This window comes from Phyllobates terribilis, unplaced genomic scaffold, assembly GCF_046119375.1.
Source record: "Phyllobates terribilis strain yellow unplaced genomic scaffold, ASM4611937v1 Scaffold_9__5_contigs__length_417890890, whole genome shotgun sequence".
Taxonomy (NCBI): Eukaryota; Metazoa; Chordata; class Amphibia; order Anura; family Dendrobatidae; genus Phyllobates; species Phyllobates terribilis.
This window is the reverse complement of record NW_027362769.1, coordinates 131626536-131645669: the sequence shown is the minus strand read 5'-3', so window position 1 is coordinate 131645669 and position 19134 is coordinate 131626536. Positions and strand designations below refer to the sequence as shown.

The following is a 19134-nucleotide window of genomic DNA, read 5'->3' as shown; positions in this document are numbered from 1 at the left end:
AAGTAAAGAAAAAAATTAGGCCTGAAAAGTGTCCATATCCTTCAAGCTTTATTTATATGAAACAAGAAAACATTTTTAAATCCCGTTAAAATTGACCAAGAAATAGCAATTGAGGTTTTGATGCTCCCATTAATCTTTAAGGAAACGGACTGGGTGGTGGTCCTGATGTCTGGTAGAGACCCATATTTCGGACCTCGCTTTATTTGAAATGATTGACGTCCCACAAGTCCTCTCCTTTACTTAGTTTCACAACCCAGTTAAAGTGACATAACAGTAACAACAAGGTTCTCATCGGACGTCCCCTTTAAATCCAACTTTCTTTAAAAAAAAAAAACATTGGAAAACATAATAACCATCACATACACCCGGGTTCATTTTTCAAATACTATTGTTTATTAAATAACATTCTTGAAAATAACATTTCTCTCTTACATTTATTTACTGAAACATCCATTGTTGAAAAGGATCAGAAGAGTTACAGGCCACAAGACGGACATTTAACATATTTCCTGTCAAGCACATATTATATGCAGCATTGAACACAAATCCGCCCTGCAAAAAAAAAAAAGTATAAATATGGATAATGTAACAGAACAGAAACTAAAAATGTACATATGTATTAAATAGATGGCATAAAATACCGGAACCACAATGGACAAATTAGAAGCTGAGATCCCGTCATCTAATGTGTATGGGGCCTCCCCGTGCTCCCCTGTCAAATAATATCAAAAGAAATGAGGATTATAAGCCTCAATCTCTTTGTTTTCAGCATCTGCATTGTTGCTTTTTAACAGTAAATGCATCAGAAAATGACCTTTTGTTTAAATTCAGGTTTTTGTGCCAAATATATATAGTTTACAATTTTTTCCAAATGTTTTTTTTATGTCATAATTTGTTTTAATAAGTAAATGATAATCTTGCAATTTTCATACTGACCACTGGAAATAATTTATGGTGTTCTTTCAGGAAGACTTTTCAGAAAGCGCATTACCATCAGAGCCAGGATTACAATGAAGGGTAACACCTCTATACACAACTGATAACATCAGATCCGCTAATCACAATAGGCAATCTCACAGCTCACCCTGCTCCTTTACTCTTCACACACACGCTCATTAGATGCTTCAATATAAAAAATAGGGTCTGAGTCTGTTCATTGCTGCTAATGTACATGTGGATTTCCTGAAAGAACAGGAAATAGGAGTCTAAATAAGCCCAAATGGCAGTGTGGAAATTGCAAAAAATCTACTTCTTTTGTAATACAGATTGTGTTATGGAAAATAAATAATGAAATACCCATTCATTATCTGGCTTTAATTATTAAAAAAGAAAAACATCGGTGAAACATTCCCTTTAAGTCAGGGATGTTAAACTCCAGTCCTGAAGGGCCACTGACGGGTCATGTTTTCAGGATTTCCTTAGCATTGCACAAGATGTTGGAATCATCACCTGTGCATGTGATTAAATTATCACTTGTGCAATACTAAGGAAAACCTGAAAACATGACCTGTTTGTCTCCCTTCAGAACTGGAGTTTGACATCTCTGCTTTAAGTGATGTTGCACCAATGCTGGTTGTTGGGGAGTTCAGCTCTCCACTATCTCTAGCGGTCCCATAGTTAATGAGTGGGGTGAAGGTTGCACATACAGTTGAAACCAGAAGTTTACATACATTATATAAAAAGACACATATGCATGTTTTTCTCAATATCTGAAATTAAATCAGAATAAACCTTTCCCGTTTTAGGTCAATTAGGATTACCATAATTTTTAATATTTGCCAAATGCCAGAATAATGAGAGAGAGAAAATGTTTTAAGGCATTTTTATTATTTACTGCAAAGTCAAATGTTGATATACACTAAGATTACTATGCCTTTAAACAATTCGGGACTACCCGTATGATGATGTCATGTGTTTGGAAGCTTCTGATAGTTTGTTTTGCCAACATCTGAGTTAATTAGAGACACATCTGTGGATGTATTTTAATGCACACCTGAAATACAGTGCTTCTTTGTGTAGCATCATGGAAAAGTCTAAAGAAATCAGCTAAGCTATCAGGAAGAGAATGTTATGTTCTGCAACTAACAACTAAGGAATAGGAAGGAAAAGCTGTCCCTGCACTGAGACTAAGCTTAGACCCTACGCTGGGGTGGGTGCCATATTCCTTGAGAATAGCCACACCGACGATCCTGCACTGAACTCAAACGAAGACCTGAAGAAAGGGAAAGGGTGTCCCTAAAAGATCTAAGGACTGGGAGCAATAACAGGTGACCTCCTAAAGAAAAGTTAGTTGCAGAAATGAAGATTAATGGAAACAAAACTGGTGGAACATGAAGTCCCAGGATATCAATTGTCCTAAACACAAAAAACTAACAAGGCAACTTAGCCAGAGAACATAGATTCTAATAGAGAATTGTGGACTTGCACAAGTCTGGCTCATCTTTGGGTACAATTTCAAGATACATTAAGGTGCCTCTTTCATCTGTACAAACAATTATACGCAATTACAAACAAGATGGGAATGTCCAGCCATCATACCGCTCAGGAAGGAGGCGGGTTCTGTGTCGCAGAGATGAAGGTGCTTTGGTCTGACATGTGCATATCAACCCAAGGACAAAAGCAAAAGATCTTGTGAAGATGACGGGGGAAGCTGGTAAGATTGTGTCAATTACCACTGTGAGACGAGTACTGTATCAACATGGGCTGAAAGGCCACTCTGGCTGGAAGAAGCCATTACTTCAAAAGAAACATAAAAAAGCCAGATTAATGTTTGCAAATGCACACAGGAACAAAGATCTTAATTTTTGGAGACATGTCCTGTGGTCTGATGAAACTAAAATTTAACTTTTTGGGCATAATGACCATCATTACGTTTGGAGGAAAAAGGGAGAAGCTAGGAAGCCTAAAAACACCATCCCAACTGTGAAACATGGGGGTGGCAGCATCATGTTATGGGGATATTTTGCTGGAGGAGGGACTGGTGCACTTCACAAAATAGATGGCATCATGAGAAAAGAAGATTATGTGGCAATACTGAAGCAACATCTCAAGACCTCAGCCAGGAAGTTAAAGCTTGGGTGGAAATGGGTCTTCCAAATGGACTATGACCCGAAGCATACTGCCAAAATGGTAACTAAGTGACTTAATGATAATAAAGTCAATGTTTTGGAGTGGCCGTCACAAAGCCCTGACCTCAATCCTATTGAAAATTTATGGGCAAAGCTGAAAAGGCAGGTGCGAGCAAGGCGACCTACAAACCTGGATTAGTTACACCAGTTTTGTCAGGTGGAATGGGCCTAAATTCTGACCAACTATTGTGAGAAGCTTGTGGAAGGATATCCCAAACGTTTCACCCAAGTCATTCAGTTTAAGGGTAATGGCACCAAATACTAATGAAATGTATGGAAACTTTTGACTTTGCAGTAAGTAATAAAAATGCTTTAAAACATTCTCTCTCTCTCATTATTCTGGCATTTGGCCAATATTAAAAATGATGGTAATCCTAATTAACCTAAAACGGGAAAGGTTTATTCTGGTTTCATGTCAGATATTGAGAAAAACATACATATGTGTCTTTTTATATAGTGTATGTAAACTTCTGGTTTCAAATGTATGTGTGGCACCCCAGGGGTCTGGTTTCCACAGTAACAGCAATGTTATGTCTGAGAGCAGGTGGGAGGTCTCTTGGTCAGGAATCCTATGCATGCCACACCTCCTGCCCAGTCCTGGGAGGGGAAGAACTTCCCCTATATAAACTTAGGGCTGAGGCAGGGTTAGTGAGTAGAGAAGAAGTGGAGACAGAGAAAAGAAGCAAATATAGGAACAGAACATCAGGAGCTCTGTGGGAGCAGTGTTACAAGGAGTCAGGGGCTGGCAGCTGCAGAGCTCGCCCTGACTGAGAAGATTTCTTACCGGACCCGGAGTCCGAGGCTGTGGGGACTAACTCCTACCCAGCAGCAGAAACCGACCGGCAGGGGATTGCAGGTCCCCTGGCCCAGAAACCCGAAGGCACGGTCACACGCGTGGGACCAGCACCGCCGTCGTGGAGCGGAAGCTACTAGAAGGCCCCGAGTCACCGGCCATACGGGTGAGCACCACACGGCACACTCAGGGACGTGGGCTACTTTTACCCGCCTCTAGCAAGGTAGCCAGAAGAGTACAGTTAGTTTGGGAGGCCTACAACTCCGCCTGGCCAGGGGAGATCCCATCTGCTCAAGGACTGACCAGGCCCCAATCGCTAGCCAGTACTCCGGGAGGGTCTATCTTTGTGACCAGTAAAGACCCTGAACTACACCGTACCGTCTCCGAGTGGTTTCTGCTACCCCCATCATCCACGTCGGCTGCCCTGAGGCCAAACCCCTCCCGTTGGGGGTTATACTACCACGCTGCACAATCCTACCACCGGCCTCAGCGGTCTGCCCTGCAGCAGCAGCCCTAAAGCTGCATTCAACGGGTGGCGTAGTCATCTAACATCCCTGCTATTGCAGCGCCACTTAGTCTGACTCCCTGGGCACGGACCGGGTCACCGCCACGAGACTACAACCCTCAACAGATCCGGCTCCGGGTAAGCCCCCGCGTGCGCAACGCAGCGCGATACAGGCCCAGGGGCGCGTCAACTTTTGGCGTAGTCGGCAGGATTTCGTGCCCGCAACCACCGGGTACTGCGTGCCTGAACAAGAGACTTTCAAACTCACCTGTGGTGAAGATTCCCGCCATCCGGTGCCATTTTTAGCCTTCTTCCCGCCATCCGTGAAGATTCCCGCCATCCGGCGCCATTTTCAGCCTTCTTCCCGCCATCTGTGGAGTTTTCCCGCCGTTGGACGCCATCTTGACGCCGCGCGGGAAAAAGAGGGGCGTGGACTCCGAAAAGCCCGCGAGAACTGAAGCCCCGCCTCACGTCCGGACGTTGCGTCAGGTCCTGGAAGGAGCCCAGCAGACGCCGACGTCACGGGAGCGCGACGGAAGGTCCTCAACCCTGACGATCCACTGCGGAGCCGCGGCCTACGGAAGAGGATCATCGCAAGGTAGGCCACGGTCCACTAGGGGGGAGAAGGATGTCGGATACGGAGGAGAGCTTCACCGCTCCAACCCCCGCCAGCGCCACCGCTGTTGCGGTCATGCCTTTCACCATGCCCTATATCCCGGGGGCAGCCTGGCTACCCCAGTACTCAGGGGAGTCACATACCCTGCAGGACTTTAGAGAAAAGCTGGATAGCCTCTTCCAGGTGTACCCCCTCACAGAAGAGCAAAAAGTGAGCATCCTGGTGGCCCAATTAACCGGGGCAGCCCGAAGGGAGGTAAAGTCCTGGCCACCTGGGGGGAGGACTGTCGCAGGGATACTAACCCGGCTGAGGGACACCTTTGATACCCGCACCTCAGCCGAGATCAAGCTTAGATTCTACGGGTGCAAACAGCGGGCACATGAGAGTATAAGGGACTATGCCCTGAACCTACAAGAGGCCCTGAGAGCCGTTAAGCAGACCGACCCTGACGGCGTGGGAGACGAGGACAGGCTGTTGACTGAACAATTTATAGAGGGTTTATATTGCAATGCCCACCGAACCCAGTTGCGGGCAATGGCCTTACAGGACCCTCATCTGGGATTTGCACAGTTCAAGGACAGAGCCATCCGGGTGCTCCGAGAACCGGCACCGGGTGGCGTTGTGACCCACAGGCGCCCAGCTATCACTTACCGCCAGGAGGCGGCGCCCTTGTCGGCAGGGCCTGTGGGGGCTGATGCGCAGGCTTTGAACAATGACCCGGCTCTAGACCTGCACCATCAGGTCCAAGAGCTAGCTAAAAGCGTTGCTGCGCTAACCCGAACTGTGCAGTCTTTACAGGTTTCTACTCCAGGGAAGATCCAGCTGGCATCCGGACCGGAGGACATCCCGTGGCGTCGACCAAGGAGGACCCCACCGGCCAGAGGAAGACCCAGTGACCGATACGACGAGGACGGACGACCCATCTGCCGCCGCTGCAATCAACCCGGACATATGGCAAGGTACTGTCCTTTAAACTGGCACAACCTGGGGGTAGAGGGCCAACCCCCAGGAAAAAGATCACCAGGCCCATCGAACTGGCGCGACAAATATGTGGGAGGACGTCCAGTCTTGCCTGTGGTACTGGATGGCATCCCTATGAGTGCCCTACTGGACACCGGGTCACAGGTCACCACCATCCCGTACGTGCTCTTCAAGCAGTACTGGAATGACTCGGATATAACCCGCTACCCTGACGACGACTTGAGTATTATCGCCAGCAATGGTCAACCCGTGCCGCAGATCGGATTTAAAGAGATGACCATCAAAATCGGTAGAGTCGAACTGGCAGCACAGGGACTGATCATTGTAGACATTGACAAACACGAGAGTCACCCAAAGATAACTCTAGGAACTAATGTAATTGAAAATTGTCTTGCAGAGGTGATTTTCCTTTTACAGCAGGTTGCCAAGAACGCCAGCTCCGGCCAGCAGCGAGTGCTCCAGAAAGAGATCCGGGCACTGATGCGACGGCAACAGCTAGAACTCTCCGGTGGTGAGATTGGTAGCGTAAGAATGTGTGACCCTTTCCCTATTGCCATGCCCCCAAAAAGTGAAATGATGATTTGGTGCCGGGCAGCTATTGGTCCGAGAGGTAGAGATTACCAGGCAATGGTAGAACCAGTTTACTCAGACAGCAGGCCCACCATTTTGACAGCACGGGGGGTGGTTAATGTACGCCATGGGAGGGTGCCCGTTCGCCTAATAAATATCGGGAAGAGGGAAGTATACCTACCCCGGTATGCCACGCTAGCCAAATTATATACCATCAACCAAAACTCTATACAGTCTGTGGAACCCTTGCCTCCATCTCACCCGGAGGAAGGTAACGGCTCTAAGAAAGTAATGGAGGATTGGTGTCAGCAACTACACTTGGGAACTGACTCCACTCCCTCCCACCAGAAACAGGGAGTCTACCGGGTGGTTCAAGAGTATGAGAGAGTGTTTAGTAAACACCCGTTAGACTTCGGGTGAGTCAAGGGGGTAGAACACCACATCCCCACGGGAGATCATCCTCCCATAAAAGAGAGGTATCGACCCGTACCCCCTGCACATTACCAACACGCCAAGGGGATGCTTAGAGACATGAAGGAGGCTGGGGTAATCCGGGATAGCTGTAGCCCCTGGGCAGCCCCACTAGTTTTAGTCAAAAAGAAAGACAACACTATGAGGATGTGTGTAGATTACCGGAAAATCAACCGTATCACACACAAGGATGCGTACCCTTTACCAAGGATAGAGGAGTCTTTGGCTGCTTTAAGATCTGCTAACTTCTTCTCTACCTTGGATCTCACTAGCGGGTACTGGCACGTTCCTGTAGCAGAGGCGGACCGGGAGAAGACCGCATTCACCACCCCGATGGGACTTAGCGAGTTTACCTGTATGCCGTTTGGACTTTGTAACGCACCAGGAACCTTCCAACGATTAATGGAGTGCTGTCTGGGACACAAAAACTTCGAGACGGTCTTGTTGTACCTGGACGATGTCATCGTATATTCCAAGACTTATGAGGACCACCTGAAACATCTGGCGGAAGTGTTCGAAGCCCTGGCAAGTTACGGCCTGAAGGTGAAACCCTCTAAGTGTCACCTCCTGAAGCCAAAGGTGCAGTACCTGGGACACGTGGTGAGCGCTGATGGAGTGGCTCCCGACCCTGATAAGATCACCGCAATTAGGGAATGGCCAAGTCCCTCCAGTGTAAAGGAAGTGCGGCAGTTCCTTGGGTTGGTAGGCTATTACCGCAGATTCATCCCCGGCTTCACCAAAAAGGCAGCTCCTATGCAGGACCTCCTGATAGGCCAGTCCCGGAAGGCCAAGAACCAGAAGCCACCCTTCAGATGGGAGAAGTTGGAAGAAGAGTCCTTCCGCCAGCTGAAGATGGCCCTCACGGGGGATGAAATCCTGGCGTACCCGGATTACAGCCAGCCCTTTATCCTCTACACCGACGCAAGTAACATTGGGCTAGGAGCTGTGCTGTCCCAGATCCAGCAGGGGAAAGAACGAGTAATCGCTTATGCCAGCCGAAAACTGCGACCCACCGAGAGAAACCCTGAGAATTACAGCTCATTTAAGCTAGAGTTCCTGGCAGTGGTGTGGGCAGTCACCGAACGCTTTAAGCACTACCTCGCTTCTTCCCGGTTCATCGTGTACACGGATAACAACCCGTTGACACACCTGGACACAGCAAGACTCGGTGCCCTAGAGCAGAGATGGATGGCCCGTCTGTCCAACTACGAGTTCACAATCAAATACCGGGCAGGACGCTCCAATACCAAATGCGGACGCCCTGTCCAGGATGCCAAATCTACCGGACGGAGGAGAAGATCCAGAGGGACTGGAAGAAGTCGAACTCCCCGCGTTTCACCGTCATGGGACTATCCAGTGTTCCCACCGGGTAAGGAGTAAGCAAGCCGCTACGTTTAACCCCTTGCCTCACTATAACTGGGCGGAAACGCAAGACAGTGACCCTGCCGTCCGGCTGGTAAAGGAGATGCTGACTCGGCCAGAGGCTCGCCTTGACCCAGACGCTCCGGAGGAAGCCAAGCAACTGTGGGCTGAGAAGAGTCGACTGTTCCTTTATAAGGGGAAGTTGTGCCGCCGAATGGTTAACTCCCGGACACATGAACTAATCTGGCAAGTAGTGGTGCCACGAAGAGACGCAGCCATGGTGATGGAGGCATACCACGACGGGGCTGGACACTTCGGATGGAAGAAGCTGGAGTTCCTGCTGCGCGGGCGGTTCCACTGGGTAGGCATGAGGGGAACCATCGAGAGGTGGTGTAGAGACTGTGGCCCGTGTAACCTAAGAAGGAAGGACCGTGCCAGCCAGAAGACTCCCCTGCAGTCCATCGTCACCCGGCAGCCGTTGGAACTGGTAGCCTTGGATCATGTAAAACTGACCCCAAGCAGAAGTGGCTACGTCTACGCGTTAGCCATCGTGGATCATTACTCCCGGTTCTTGGTTGTCGTCCCCGTCAAGGACTTAACGGCTCAAACAGCAGCTAGAGCCTTCCAGCAGCACTTCTGCCGTCCGCACGGATACCCGGACCAAGTCCTGACGGACCAGGGACCTGCCTTTGAAGCGGAGGTCTTCCAGGAATTCTGCAATCTGTATGGCTGCCGGAAGATAAGGACGACACTCTATCATCCGCAAACTAATGGACTTTGTGAGAAAATGAACCAGGTGGTAATGGATCTTCTGAAAACGTTGCCCCTGGAAGAACGCAGTCTGTGGCCTGAGAGGCTGCCCGATCTGATGGACCTATACAACCACATCCCGGTAGGTTCCACCAACTGTACCCCGGCTTACCTAATGAGGGCGAGACCTGGTAAGTTACCTGTTGACCTGGAAATGGGAGTCCTGACACCCGAGGACACTTCACCAGAAGCAGACTGGGACACAGAGAGGCAGCAGCAGTACCGGAAAGTACAAGAGAGTGTGGAGCGAAGTCTCTGTCAAGCTAGGGAAAGACAAGAGAAAACTTACAACCAGTATGCTCCCGCTGTTCCCCTGGTGCCCGGAGAGCAGGTCTTGAAGAGGAAAAGACGGCTCCACAAGTTGGACGACCAGTGGGAGAAGGACCCGTACACCGTACTGCCCTCAAGCCACGACAACCCGAAGGTCTGTACCATCAGTAAAGACGGAGGGGAGACCACAGCCATTGTATCCCGGGATCACCTGAAGAAGTGTCCTGAACAGCTACGGAACCCTGAAGAGGAACAAGAAGACCATCGACCCGTAGAGAAAAGGGAAGATATGGTTAGTACTGTGCTCGGGGACTTCCCTCGGTCTTGGACTCAAGTCAATGGTGCAGTTGTGGTACCCGTACTCACCTTCCTCCAACCAGCATCCCAAGCACCTACGGAGCAACAGGTAGAGCTGGAAGAACAGCCGGTCCAGGAGGCAGAAGACTCCACACAAGCAGAACAGGAGGATCAACCCTCTGCTTATAGTGAGCCTGCCGTACCCCTAGTGAGACAAAGAGCCGGTAGACAGCTGCCCAGTTTACCCTTGACAGCTCCTACACCCTGTAGTTCAGGGCCAGACAGTCAGCTCCGTAGGTCCACTAGGGCCACTAGAGGCCAGTTACCCGCACGTTGGAGGATCTAAATGTTTAAGCTATTTTATAATGTTTACCTGTTTATAGTTGCTTGTGTGTAATTTTGTGTTTCTAGTTATTTATAGGAGTCTTTGGTGGATTTACCGGGAATCCTTTGTGTATAGTTGGAGCGTAACCCAGGACGGACTAAAGACTGTTAAGGACTCGGGGCAGGACAGACCCCTACCTGGTTACGTCTCCCTGTTTTGGTGAAATGGACACCTTGCTTTTCTTCAAAGACTGCACCCGGTTGCGGACACGCCGTGACCATCTTTATGTGTTTTTCTTGTTGTATTATTAATGTTGTACCTTGTTATGTTTTTCTAAAAAAAAAAAAAAAAATATGTTTAGTCCCGGAGTACTAAATTTCACTAGGGGGGAATGTGGCACCCCAGGGGTCTGGTTTCCACAGTAACAGCAATGTTATGTCTGAGAGCAGGTGGAAGGTCTCTTGGTCAGGAATCCTATGCATGCCACACCTCCTGCCCAGTCCTGGGATGGGAAGAACTTCCCCTATATAAACTTAGGGCTGAGGCAGGGTTAGTGAGTAGAGAAGAAGTGGAGACAGAGAAAAGAAGCAAATATAGGAACAGAACATCAGGAGCTCTGTGGGAGCAGTGCTACAAGGAGTCAGGGGCTGGCAGCTGCAGAGCTCGCCCTGACTGAGAAGATTTCTTACCGGACCCGGAGTCCGAGGCTGTGGGGACTAACTCCTACCCAGCAGCAGAAACCGACTGGCAGGGGATTGCAGGTCCCCTGGCCCAGAAACCCGAAGGCACGGTCACACGCGTGGGACCAGCACCGCCGTCGTGGAGCGGAAGCTACTAGAAGGCCCCGAGTCACCGGCCATACGGGTGAGCACCACACGGCACACTCAGGGACGTGGGCTACTTTTACCCGCCTCTAGCAAGATAGCCACAAGAGTACAGTTAGTTTGGGAGGCCTACAACTCCGCCTGGCCAGGGGAGATCCCATCTGCTCAAGGACTGACCAGGCCCCAATCGCTAGCCAGTACTCCGGGAGGGTCTATCTTTGTGACCAGTAAAGACCCTGAACTACACCGTACCGTCTCCGAGTGGTTTCTGCTACCCCCATCATCCACGTCGGCTGCCCTGAGGCCATACCCCTCCCGTTGGGGGTTATACTACCACGCTGCACAATCCTACCACCGGCCTCAGCGGTCTGCCCTGCAGCAGCAGCCCTAAAGCTGCATTCAACGGGTGGCGTAGTCATCTAACATCCCTGCTATTGCAGCGCCACTTAGTCTGACTCCCTGGGCACGGACCGGGTCACCGCCACGAGACTACAACCCTCAACAGATCCGGCTCCGGGTAAGCCCCCGCGTGCGCAACGCAGCGCGATACAGGCCCAGGGGCGCGTCATATGCACCTACGCTCTGTTAAAGATGAGTCTCTGCACAGCCCCGTCCTCAGGATCTCTAGTAGTCGCAGTGGTCAAACCCGAAATGATCAGCAAATCATGCCCTATCCTATGGACCGGCTCAGACTGACCCACAGGGGATCAGGAGAATCCTCCGGCAGGCTGGGCAGGCTCAGACTGACCCACAGGGGATCAGGAGAATCCTCCGGCAGGCTGGGCAGGCTCAGACTGACCCACAGGGGATCAGGAGAATCCTCCAGTAAGCCAACCCTGTGATATTAGTGTTATTACTCTTGATTCACAATTTCCATAAAAAAGGTATAATCTAATCATTTATTAAACAAGCTAGCCATATTAATATTACATAGAAACAAAAGTAAATTTGTGTACTAGAGTTAAGTAATTTTTCCATGTAGCTGAACAGTGGGCCCCGAGAATCAATGTTACTAGTGGGCCTTTGCCACCCCAGTCCAACACTGGCTATGGATATCTGGGGCGCCCCTAAGGGTTCAGTCACCACAGAGATACTGCACCTCACCCAGAGGTGTGGTGTCTCCTCTCAGGTAAGGAGGGAGTGCTGCCCGGAACCCCAACACCCACATTCAACACTACACTGCTCCAGGCCGGCTGGAAGAGCAACATGCGTGCACAAAGCTGAGCCCTGACCCTGGCTGGAGTGGTGGGAACCCAAAGGTAGGGGTAAGCAGTAGTGGGTGTGGGTGGAGGAAGCAGTTTAGGGGAGCACCATAGTAGTAGGTATAAAAAGGGAAGCCATCTTAGGTGGCAAGGAAGTTGAGTGAGAGGAGAGAGTGAGGACAGTCAGTCAGGGAGCAGAGTCTCTCTAGGAGCTCTGCTCCACAAGTTGGAGAAGAACGGGCGCCATTATGTGCGTGATCAAAGACAACAATATGGAACCTCCCATCGTGGGCCGGATCCCAGAATGGCGCCAAAAGCACACCCTGCCCCTTGCAACAGTGACTGTCCGACTAGATGTGTCCGTCAAGGCAGGAAGGACGTCACAAGGAGTGACCGACAGCAGATTGCCATGGGACCACCCCCGAAAGGGGAGAGGAGGAGGAGAGAAAGAATGGAGACAGGGTGTGGTCTTAACCAGTCTAGACAGACCGCACCCGGCAGTCAGGATGGACGGAAGCAAGGATCCAGCCTCCGCCTCTGGCCTGCAGCATCAAGCGACCCCCCCTCACCCTGGAGGGGGAATCCACTAAATTGTCCCTGGAGGATGCGGAATTCCTCCAGGGTGAAATCCTGGAACTGAGCTAGCAAGTAGAACGGGCCCAGCAAGCAGCGGTCACCAAGTGGAGGAGCGAGCTGCTAGAAAAATTGGCATCACGGCGGAGAACAGCACCGGATGCCAGCAGCGGCACCCCAGCCCCGGCAGAGCCCGCTGAATACCAAGAGGCCGTGTGCAGCACAGAAGCATGTAGGAAAAAATCCCCTGTCCCGGGCGCTGCAAGCGCCGACCTGATCCTGGGCCTCCTACACCAGCACTCCCCGTACCCCGCCATGCCCTCCCTGGAGCAGCTGCTCAGCCCGGAACCTCTACCCCCGGGCGCTGATACTGAGGTCCTTCTACTTGGTGCCCTCCCGGAACCTCCACTCCCGGGCACTGAAGCCAGGAACCTCCTGCTCGGTTCCCTTCCGGAGCCTCCACCTCCGGCACCCGAGTGGGTGTATGGCGCGCCGGCCTTCGATTGGTCCACCCGGTTCAAGGACCAGCAGCCGTGCCTGCTACTCCCGACACCAGCGCCCCCGGTTGCCTGACCCAGCGGAGAAGAATTTAGTTGGGACAACCGGGGGGGGGGGCCTGATGGCGTTCCCGCTGGAGACCCAAGCCGCAGCCCTGCAGAGGAAGGAGTTCTGCAGGCGGGAGCTCCAGCAGCTGGAAAAGGAGCGGCGTGCTCGGCGGGCGCGGTGTGAGAGACTGGAGGCCCGGAACAAGGTCACAGAGGCTCAAGCCCGGCAGGCGGAGTCTGCCCACCCCAGCCCCCGTGAAGAAGGACTCGTAGTGAAGTTTGACCTGAAGGCTGGGTGGGGCTTCATTCGAGATCCCGACTTCGCTAGGGACATATTTGTGAACTGGAGGATGTTGAGCCCGAGCTGGAACAGGGCCATCCCGACCGGAATCTGTACCCCGGTGACCGTGTCACGTACACTCGGCACCACGGGGAACACGGGTGGTACGCCCTCCAAGTGTACCGTGTGATCGAGGACACCCCCCCCGCAGGACATAGCTGATGTCCCGGCTGGGTCCAGCAAGAACCAGAAGTACCCCAGGCGGGGATCCCAGTACTAGTATAGTAGGTGGGACTAAACTGTAAATAGTCATCCGTAAGGGTATAAGAGTTGAAATAATGTTTGATTTTAGTGTGTTTTCCTGATTACCCATTAGGGTATACAGACTCCAGTCTGGGGACTGTGAAAAGCCAAAAACTGATTGTGTAAATAGTTCTGCACTTCTTAAAGTGCTTCCTATTGGTTTTATAAGTGCAACCAAATGACCTCAGAGGAAAAGCCCGTTTGGCATGGCGGAAGACGTGGTCCAGTGCCAGGATCACCTATGCCCTGCAGCCAAGCCCAGGGCCTACGTTGAGGATTTGCGGACGGGTCCCTCATGCTGCTACATTTGCACTCGTTTACCAGTAAAAAGGACACCCTATTACAGAATGTTATTAAAAATGTTTTTATAGTGTAACAATAACCTGTAACATTCAAGAAAAAGTGCCTCCCAAAAAGGGAAGAAAATGTTATGTTTTATGCTCTTATATGTGATGCATCTAAAAACTGCATGTCTAATTTACCGTGTTTTACTCTGTTCCAGCCCGCGGACGTGCTGTGTTTTACCAGGGGGGAGTGTGGCGCCCCTGAGGGTTCAGTCGCCACAGAGGTACTGCACCTCACCCAGAGGTGTGGTGCCTCCTTTTCTCAGGTAAGGAGGAAGTGCTGCCCGGAACCCCAACACCCACATTCAACACTACACTGCTCCAGGCCGGCTGGAAGGGCAACATGCGTGCACAGAGCTGAGCCCTGACCCTGGCTGGAGTGGGGGGGAGCCCAAAGGTAGGGGGAAGCAGTAGTGGGTGTGGGTGGAGGAAGCAGTTTAGGGGAGCACCATAGTAGTAGGTATAAAAAGGGAAGCCATCTTAGGTGGCAAGGAAGTTGAGTGAGAGGAGAGAGTGAGGACAGTCAGTCAGGGAGCAGAGTCTCTCTAGGAGCTCTGCTCCACAAGTTGGGGCCTAGTGCTAGAGGCCCAGGAGGGGAGCAGAGGAGTATGCTCCGTTCTGTAAAAGGGATCTCAGGGGGTACGACGAGTGCAGGACGGCACCCGTACGCCCCGAATCTGTCAGAAGACAGAGGGATCGTAGGCCGCAAGAAGGGGACCGGCCCCTGGACCAGCAGTGTTACTCCAGGTCTCGGCTGAAAAAACCGCAGGCTTCTGGCTTACATAGTCCAGTTGCCAAAGCCTCATTCTAATCTCCGTGAGGGTCAAGCAGGTCCGGGAACTCTAGTGAGACAGGGGGGACTTCAGAGCACCCGAGCGGGACTGAGAGTGGGGAAGCGCAGGGCAGGAGGGAGAAGACCCAGCGTGAAGACGGTCTAGAGAGAAGAACACAAGAAAGCGGGGTTCCGTCAGGTGCTTCCAAATTGCCTGAGGAAGAGCTGAACCCCCAGTCTGGTGAACGCAGCGCGACGTGGGAGGCTGTAAGCTGGACAGTGCAACCTGAGGAACTTAATAACAGTGAGTAAAGACTTGGATGACTGCACCGCACTGCCTCCGTCCATTATTTCATCTGCGTCATCTTCTCCCCTGCACTACAATGCCCAGCGCAACCAACAACTCCTACACTGCCCTGGAGCTAGCTCTTCCTGTGGAGAGCCACACCATCCCTGCTGCAGTAACATCAGCTTCAGAGGACTGCTCCGCAGCAGTGGCTCCACATAGCCGCATACCACAGGTGGCGTCATGAACACTTTACAAATCCCCTATAAATAATTCCCCTTTTTGTTGACCGCCCTGGGCCACAGACTGGGCCAGCCACCGTGATATCCCCCACCAGCATCCAAAGGCCCGGCTGCCGAGTACCCCACGGCTCTGGGGGCTTTTATGGGACTAACCTTTTAACCTTTCACAAGATTTTAAGTCGGTGAATAAAAAATACAATTACCTTCAGAAAATGCCACGTCTCCTCCGCAAGTGCAAATGAGCCTCCAAATTTGTAATTGCACGGCATCAGTTTTAGTAATCCATAGCTTGCCTGGAGACACAGCTCTTTGAAGATATTATGTACCATTTCTTTTCTCTTTGAATACTCAAAATACTACATTTGTAAAAGAAAGCGAAAGTTAAAATACTAATAAATTACTTTACAGCAAATGTACCCCCCAAATTAATCATTGTGGCAATTTCCGCTATACTAATGTTTAAAGCATTCGCAATATATAATTTTTTTTAATCCATAGACATGCAGATGCAAAAATAAACTTCTGTATACTCCAGCTCCGGCTCCCTGCTGCTACAGCCAGTCTTTGTTGATAGGCTACTACATATGTGATCACTGGGCTCAGTGGTCATGCAGAGAAACTGCTAAGTCCACTGATTGTATTCTAGGTTGTAGGGTCTGTATGCAGCTTCAACCCCTGCAACACTGTGGCCTAGGGACGCTGTGAGTGACAGCTCAGCAGCCCTATGGGATCTGGAGTGTGCTGGACTGTCAGTATCGTGAGTGACGGTCCAGTCATCCAGTCTGAAGCTGGGGCACTTTGACAGCCCAGCTCGGTAATATAAGGTTTGAAGGCAAGTAATATATTTATCAAGCTAATGTCTGGATTTACCTGTTTTCCCTTGTGCTTACTGCAATCTTCGAGTTGTAACACTGTGCCCCCATATTTGGAGTCACCCTCGTCATCCAAACACTTTTTAGCACCCAAATTAAATATCTGTAGAAATATTTAATTAAATAAAGAGCGTGAACTCACAAAACTGATTAATTCACTCTCAGCACAAATCAGGTGTTACCAATTCCCCACGACAGGGATGCTGTAAACACTAATAAGTAACATGGTTTTCAAGGGCTTTTCTTAAGACAACCCTTTCTCTAACACTTAGAGCCGCCACGGTCAGCAAATGTTTTCAGGGAAAGTTTTCTGGCCACACATTTATAGTACGGGGAACACTATAGGGGAAATGTAGCACTATATAACATCCATTGAAACAAAGGGCAAACATATAGAAGGAAGTGGGCTGACAAGTAGGTCTCTTGGGTCACTTGCAACGTTCGTTAAACTATAAAGCAATGTACGCGGTCAATTAAAGAGGTTATCCAGGACTATTTTATTTTTTTACTATGGGCCTTAAAACGAACAGTCAGGTAGTTGCTAGCTACCTGCTTGTTCTACCCGGCGCCGGCTCAGAGTATTCACTGACCACTCCTGCCAGCGATTCTGCTGCTTCAGGTCAACAGAGCAGCTCTTCCTGTTACTGGCTGTTCTGTTGACAGGGCGTCACTGCCGATGTCATGCTGATTGACAGCTGGCTCCCCGCTACTTAACAGCAGGGAGCCGGTTGCCAATGAGCATGACATCGGCAGTCACGCCCCGTCAACAGAGCAGAGTGAAAGAGAAGCCCCTGCTCTTTCTACGTGACATCAGCAGAAGCTACAAAATTGCTGCCAAGAGTGGTCTGGGACCGCTCTGTGCCGGCAGACATCAGGGCCGGCACAATAAGCAAGTAGTTACTACTTGCCTGTTAGTTCCCAGGACCTAGTAAAAACAATTAAATAGACCCAAATAACTCCTTTAATCACTTGCCAACATATATGGTAGATATCGGGTGCGCAGGTATGGAGCAGATTCAGATGCTCTGTACAAGGCAGGCGCTGGATGTATAATACAGCCGATATCTTCCTCCAACTGCTGCAGTGTTAGCTCTGATTGCGGCATTTTACCCCCCAACACAATTAAGAGGTGGTGATGGTTTTTTATGGCAGCTGTGATCAACTGAAGACCCTGGTGTCTGCCATGTTTGAGCTTCTATTATACCCTTGCACAGGCAGCACTTCATAGGAAATCACTACATTTACAATGCTCTGCAATACAAAAGTATTGCAGTGCATTGTACCTGTGATCAAGCAATCGTAGGTTCAAGATACCTAGTGGGACTAAAATAAAAATTCAAAAAATTACTTTGAAAAAGAACATTAAAAAACAAACATGGTGACACTGATCAAATCTGAATTTTTTTTTAAAATACTTTCAATTTTTTTAAAAGCAGTAAAGAAAAAAAAATCAAAAACAAAGTAATACTAGGCATTGCTGTAATTGTATTGACCTCCAGAATGAAGTTAATGATAGTAGAGGATTGGAAGAAAAAAAAAAAAGTGAAAAAATTAAAATTGTCAAGAAGGGGTTAAAAATATCCTATTATTTGGGGATTTACAGGTCATATGTTGAGATACCTGTCTCTATGGTATCAGATTACAAAGAAACCTAGTGTAGTTTTGATACTCCTGCCCTATGCTTTCTTGTATGTCCCCTTCTGCTTGTTAACCTACCAAATGCATGTTAGCAAAAGTAGTAAAGCCAGATAGAAGGGAGCGTGTTCAGCCGTAGGGCGTCTCCACAAAGTGCTCTTGTGTTCTCTATAAAAGAGCCGCTGCCAGACATCTTGGACGGCCGCTTATCTCTAGAAAACGGAAGGATCGGCAGACTGAAATCATCTTTCGGGGGCCCCATATACATTAGACTGTTGGGCCGAACCTGTCAACAGGGCCGGCTCCAGGTTTTTGTGGGCCCTGGGCGAAAGAGTCTCAGTGGGGCCCTTTAGCACATACCACGATTCATGACGCACAGATACCGAAGAGAAATATATATATATAGTACAATGCAACGATTTCACTTCTTACATTACAAGAGCGATATCTATTGTAAATTCCACAATAGCTCAGAAACCAGTGAATCGCTCCATACAGAATACTGTCCCCCATATAACGCTCCATACAGAATACTGGCCCCCATATAAGGCCCCATACAGGATACTGACCCCCATATAACGCTCCACACAGGATACTGGCACCCTTATAACCCGCCATACAGAATACTGGCCCCCATATAACGCTCCATGCAGGCTGTGCCCCCACATAATGCTCCATGCAGGCTGTTCCCCCCACATAATGCCTCATGCAGGCTGTTCCCCCCACATAATGCCCCACGCAGGCTGTTCCCCTCACATAATGCCCCACGCAGGCTGTTCCCCCCATATAGTGCCTCATGCAGGATGTCACCCCCCCTTATAATGCCCCATGCAGGATGTCACCTCCCTTATATTTCCCCACGCAGGATGTCACTCCCCCCATATAATGCCCCATGCAGGATGTGACCCTCCCATATAATGCCCCATGCAGGATGTCACTCCCCCCCATATAATGCCCCATGCAGGATGTCACCCCCCCTCCTTTATAATGCCCCATGCAGGATGTCACTTTCCCCCCTTTTAATGCCCTATGCAGGATGTCACCCCCCTTCCCTTAGAATGCCCCATGCAGGATGTCACCTCTCCCCCCTCCTTTATAATGCCCCATGCAGGATGTCACCTCTCCCCC

General features: G+C 50.0%; 1 protein-coding gene across 1 annotated transcript in view; it reads right to left on the bottom strand.

Annotated features, from left to right (window-relative positions):
• Positions 1 to 257: 257 nt before the first annotated feature.
• Positions 258 to 19134, bottom strand: part of LOC141161308 (polypeptide N-acetylgalactosaminyltransferase 3-like) — a 36984-nt gene continuing 18107 nt past the window's right edge. The window contains exons 8-10 of the mRNA XM_073646122.1: positions 15703 to 15855; positions 443 to 552; positions 258 to 318 (exon numbers count right to left, since the gene is read on the bottom strand). Of these exons, the coding sequence (XP_073502223.1) occupies positions 258 to 318; positions 443 to 552; positions 15703 to 15855 (324 nt within the window). The remainder of the gene's footprint in view (positions 319 to 442; positions 553 to 15702; positions 15856 to 19134) is intronic.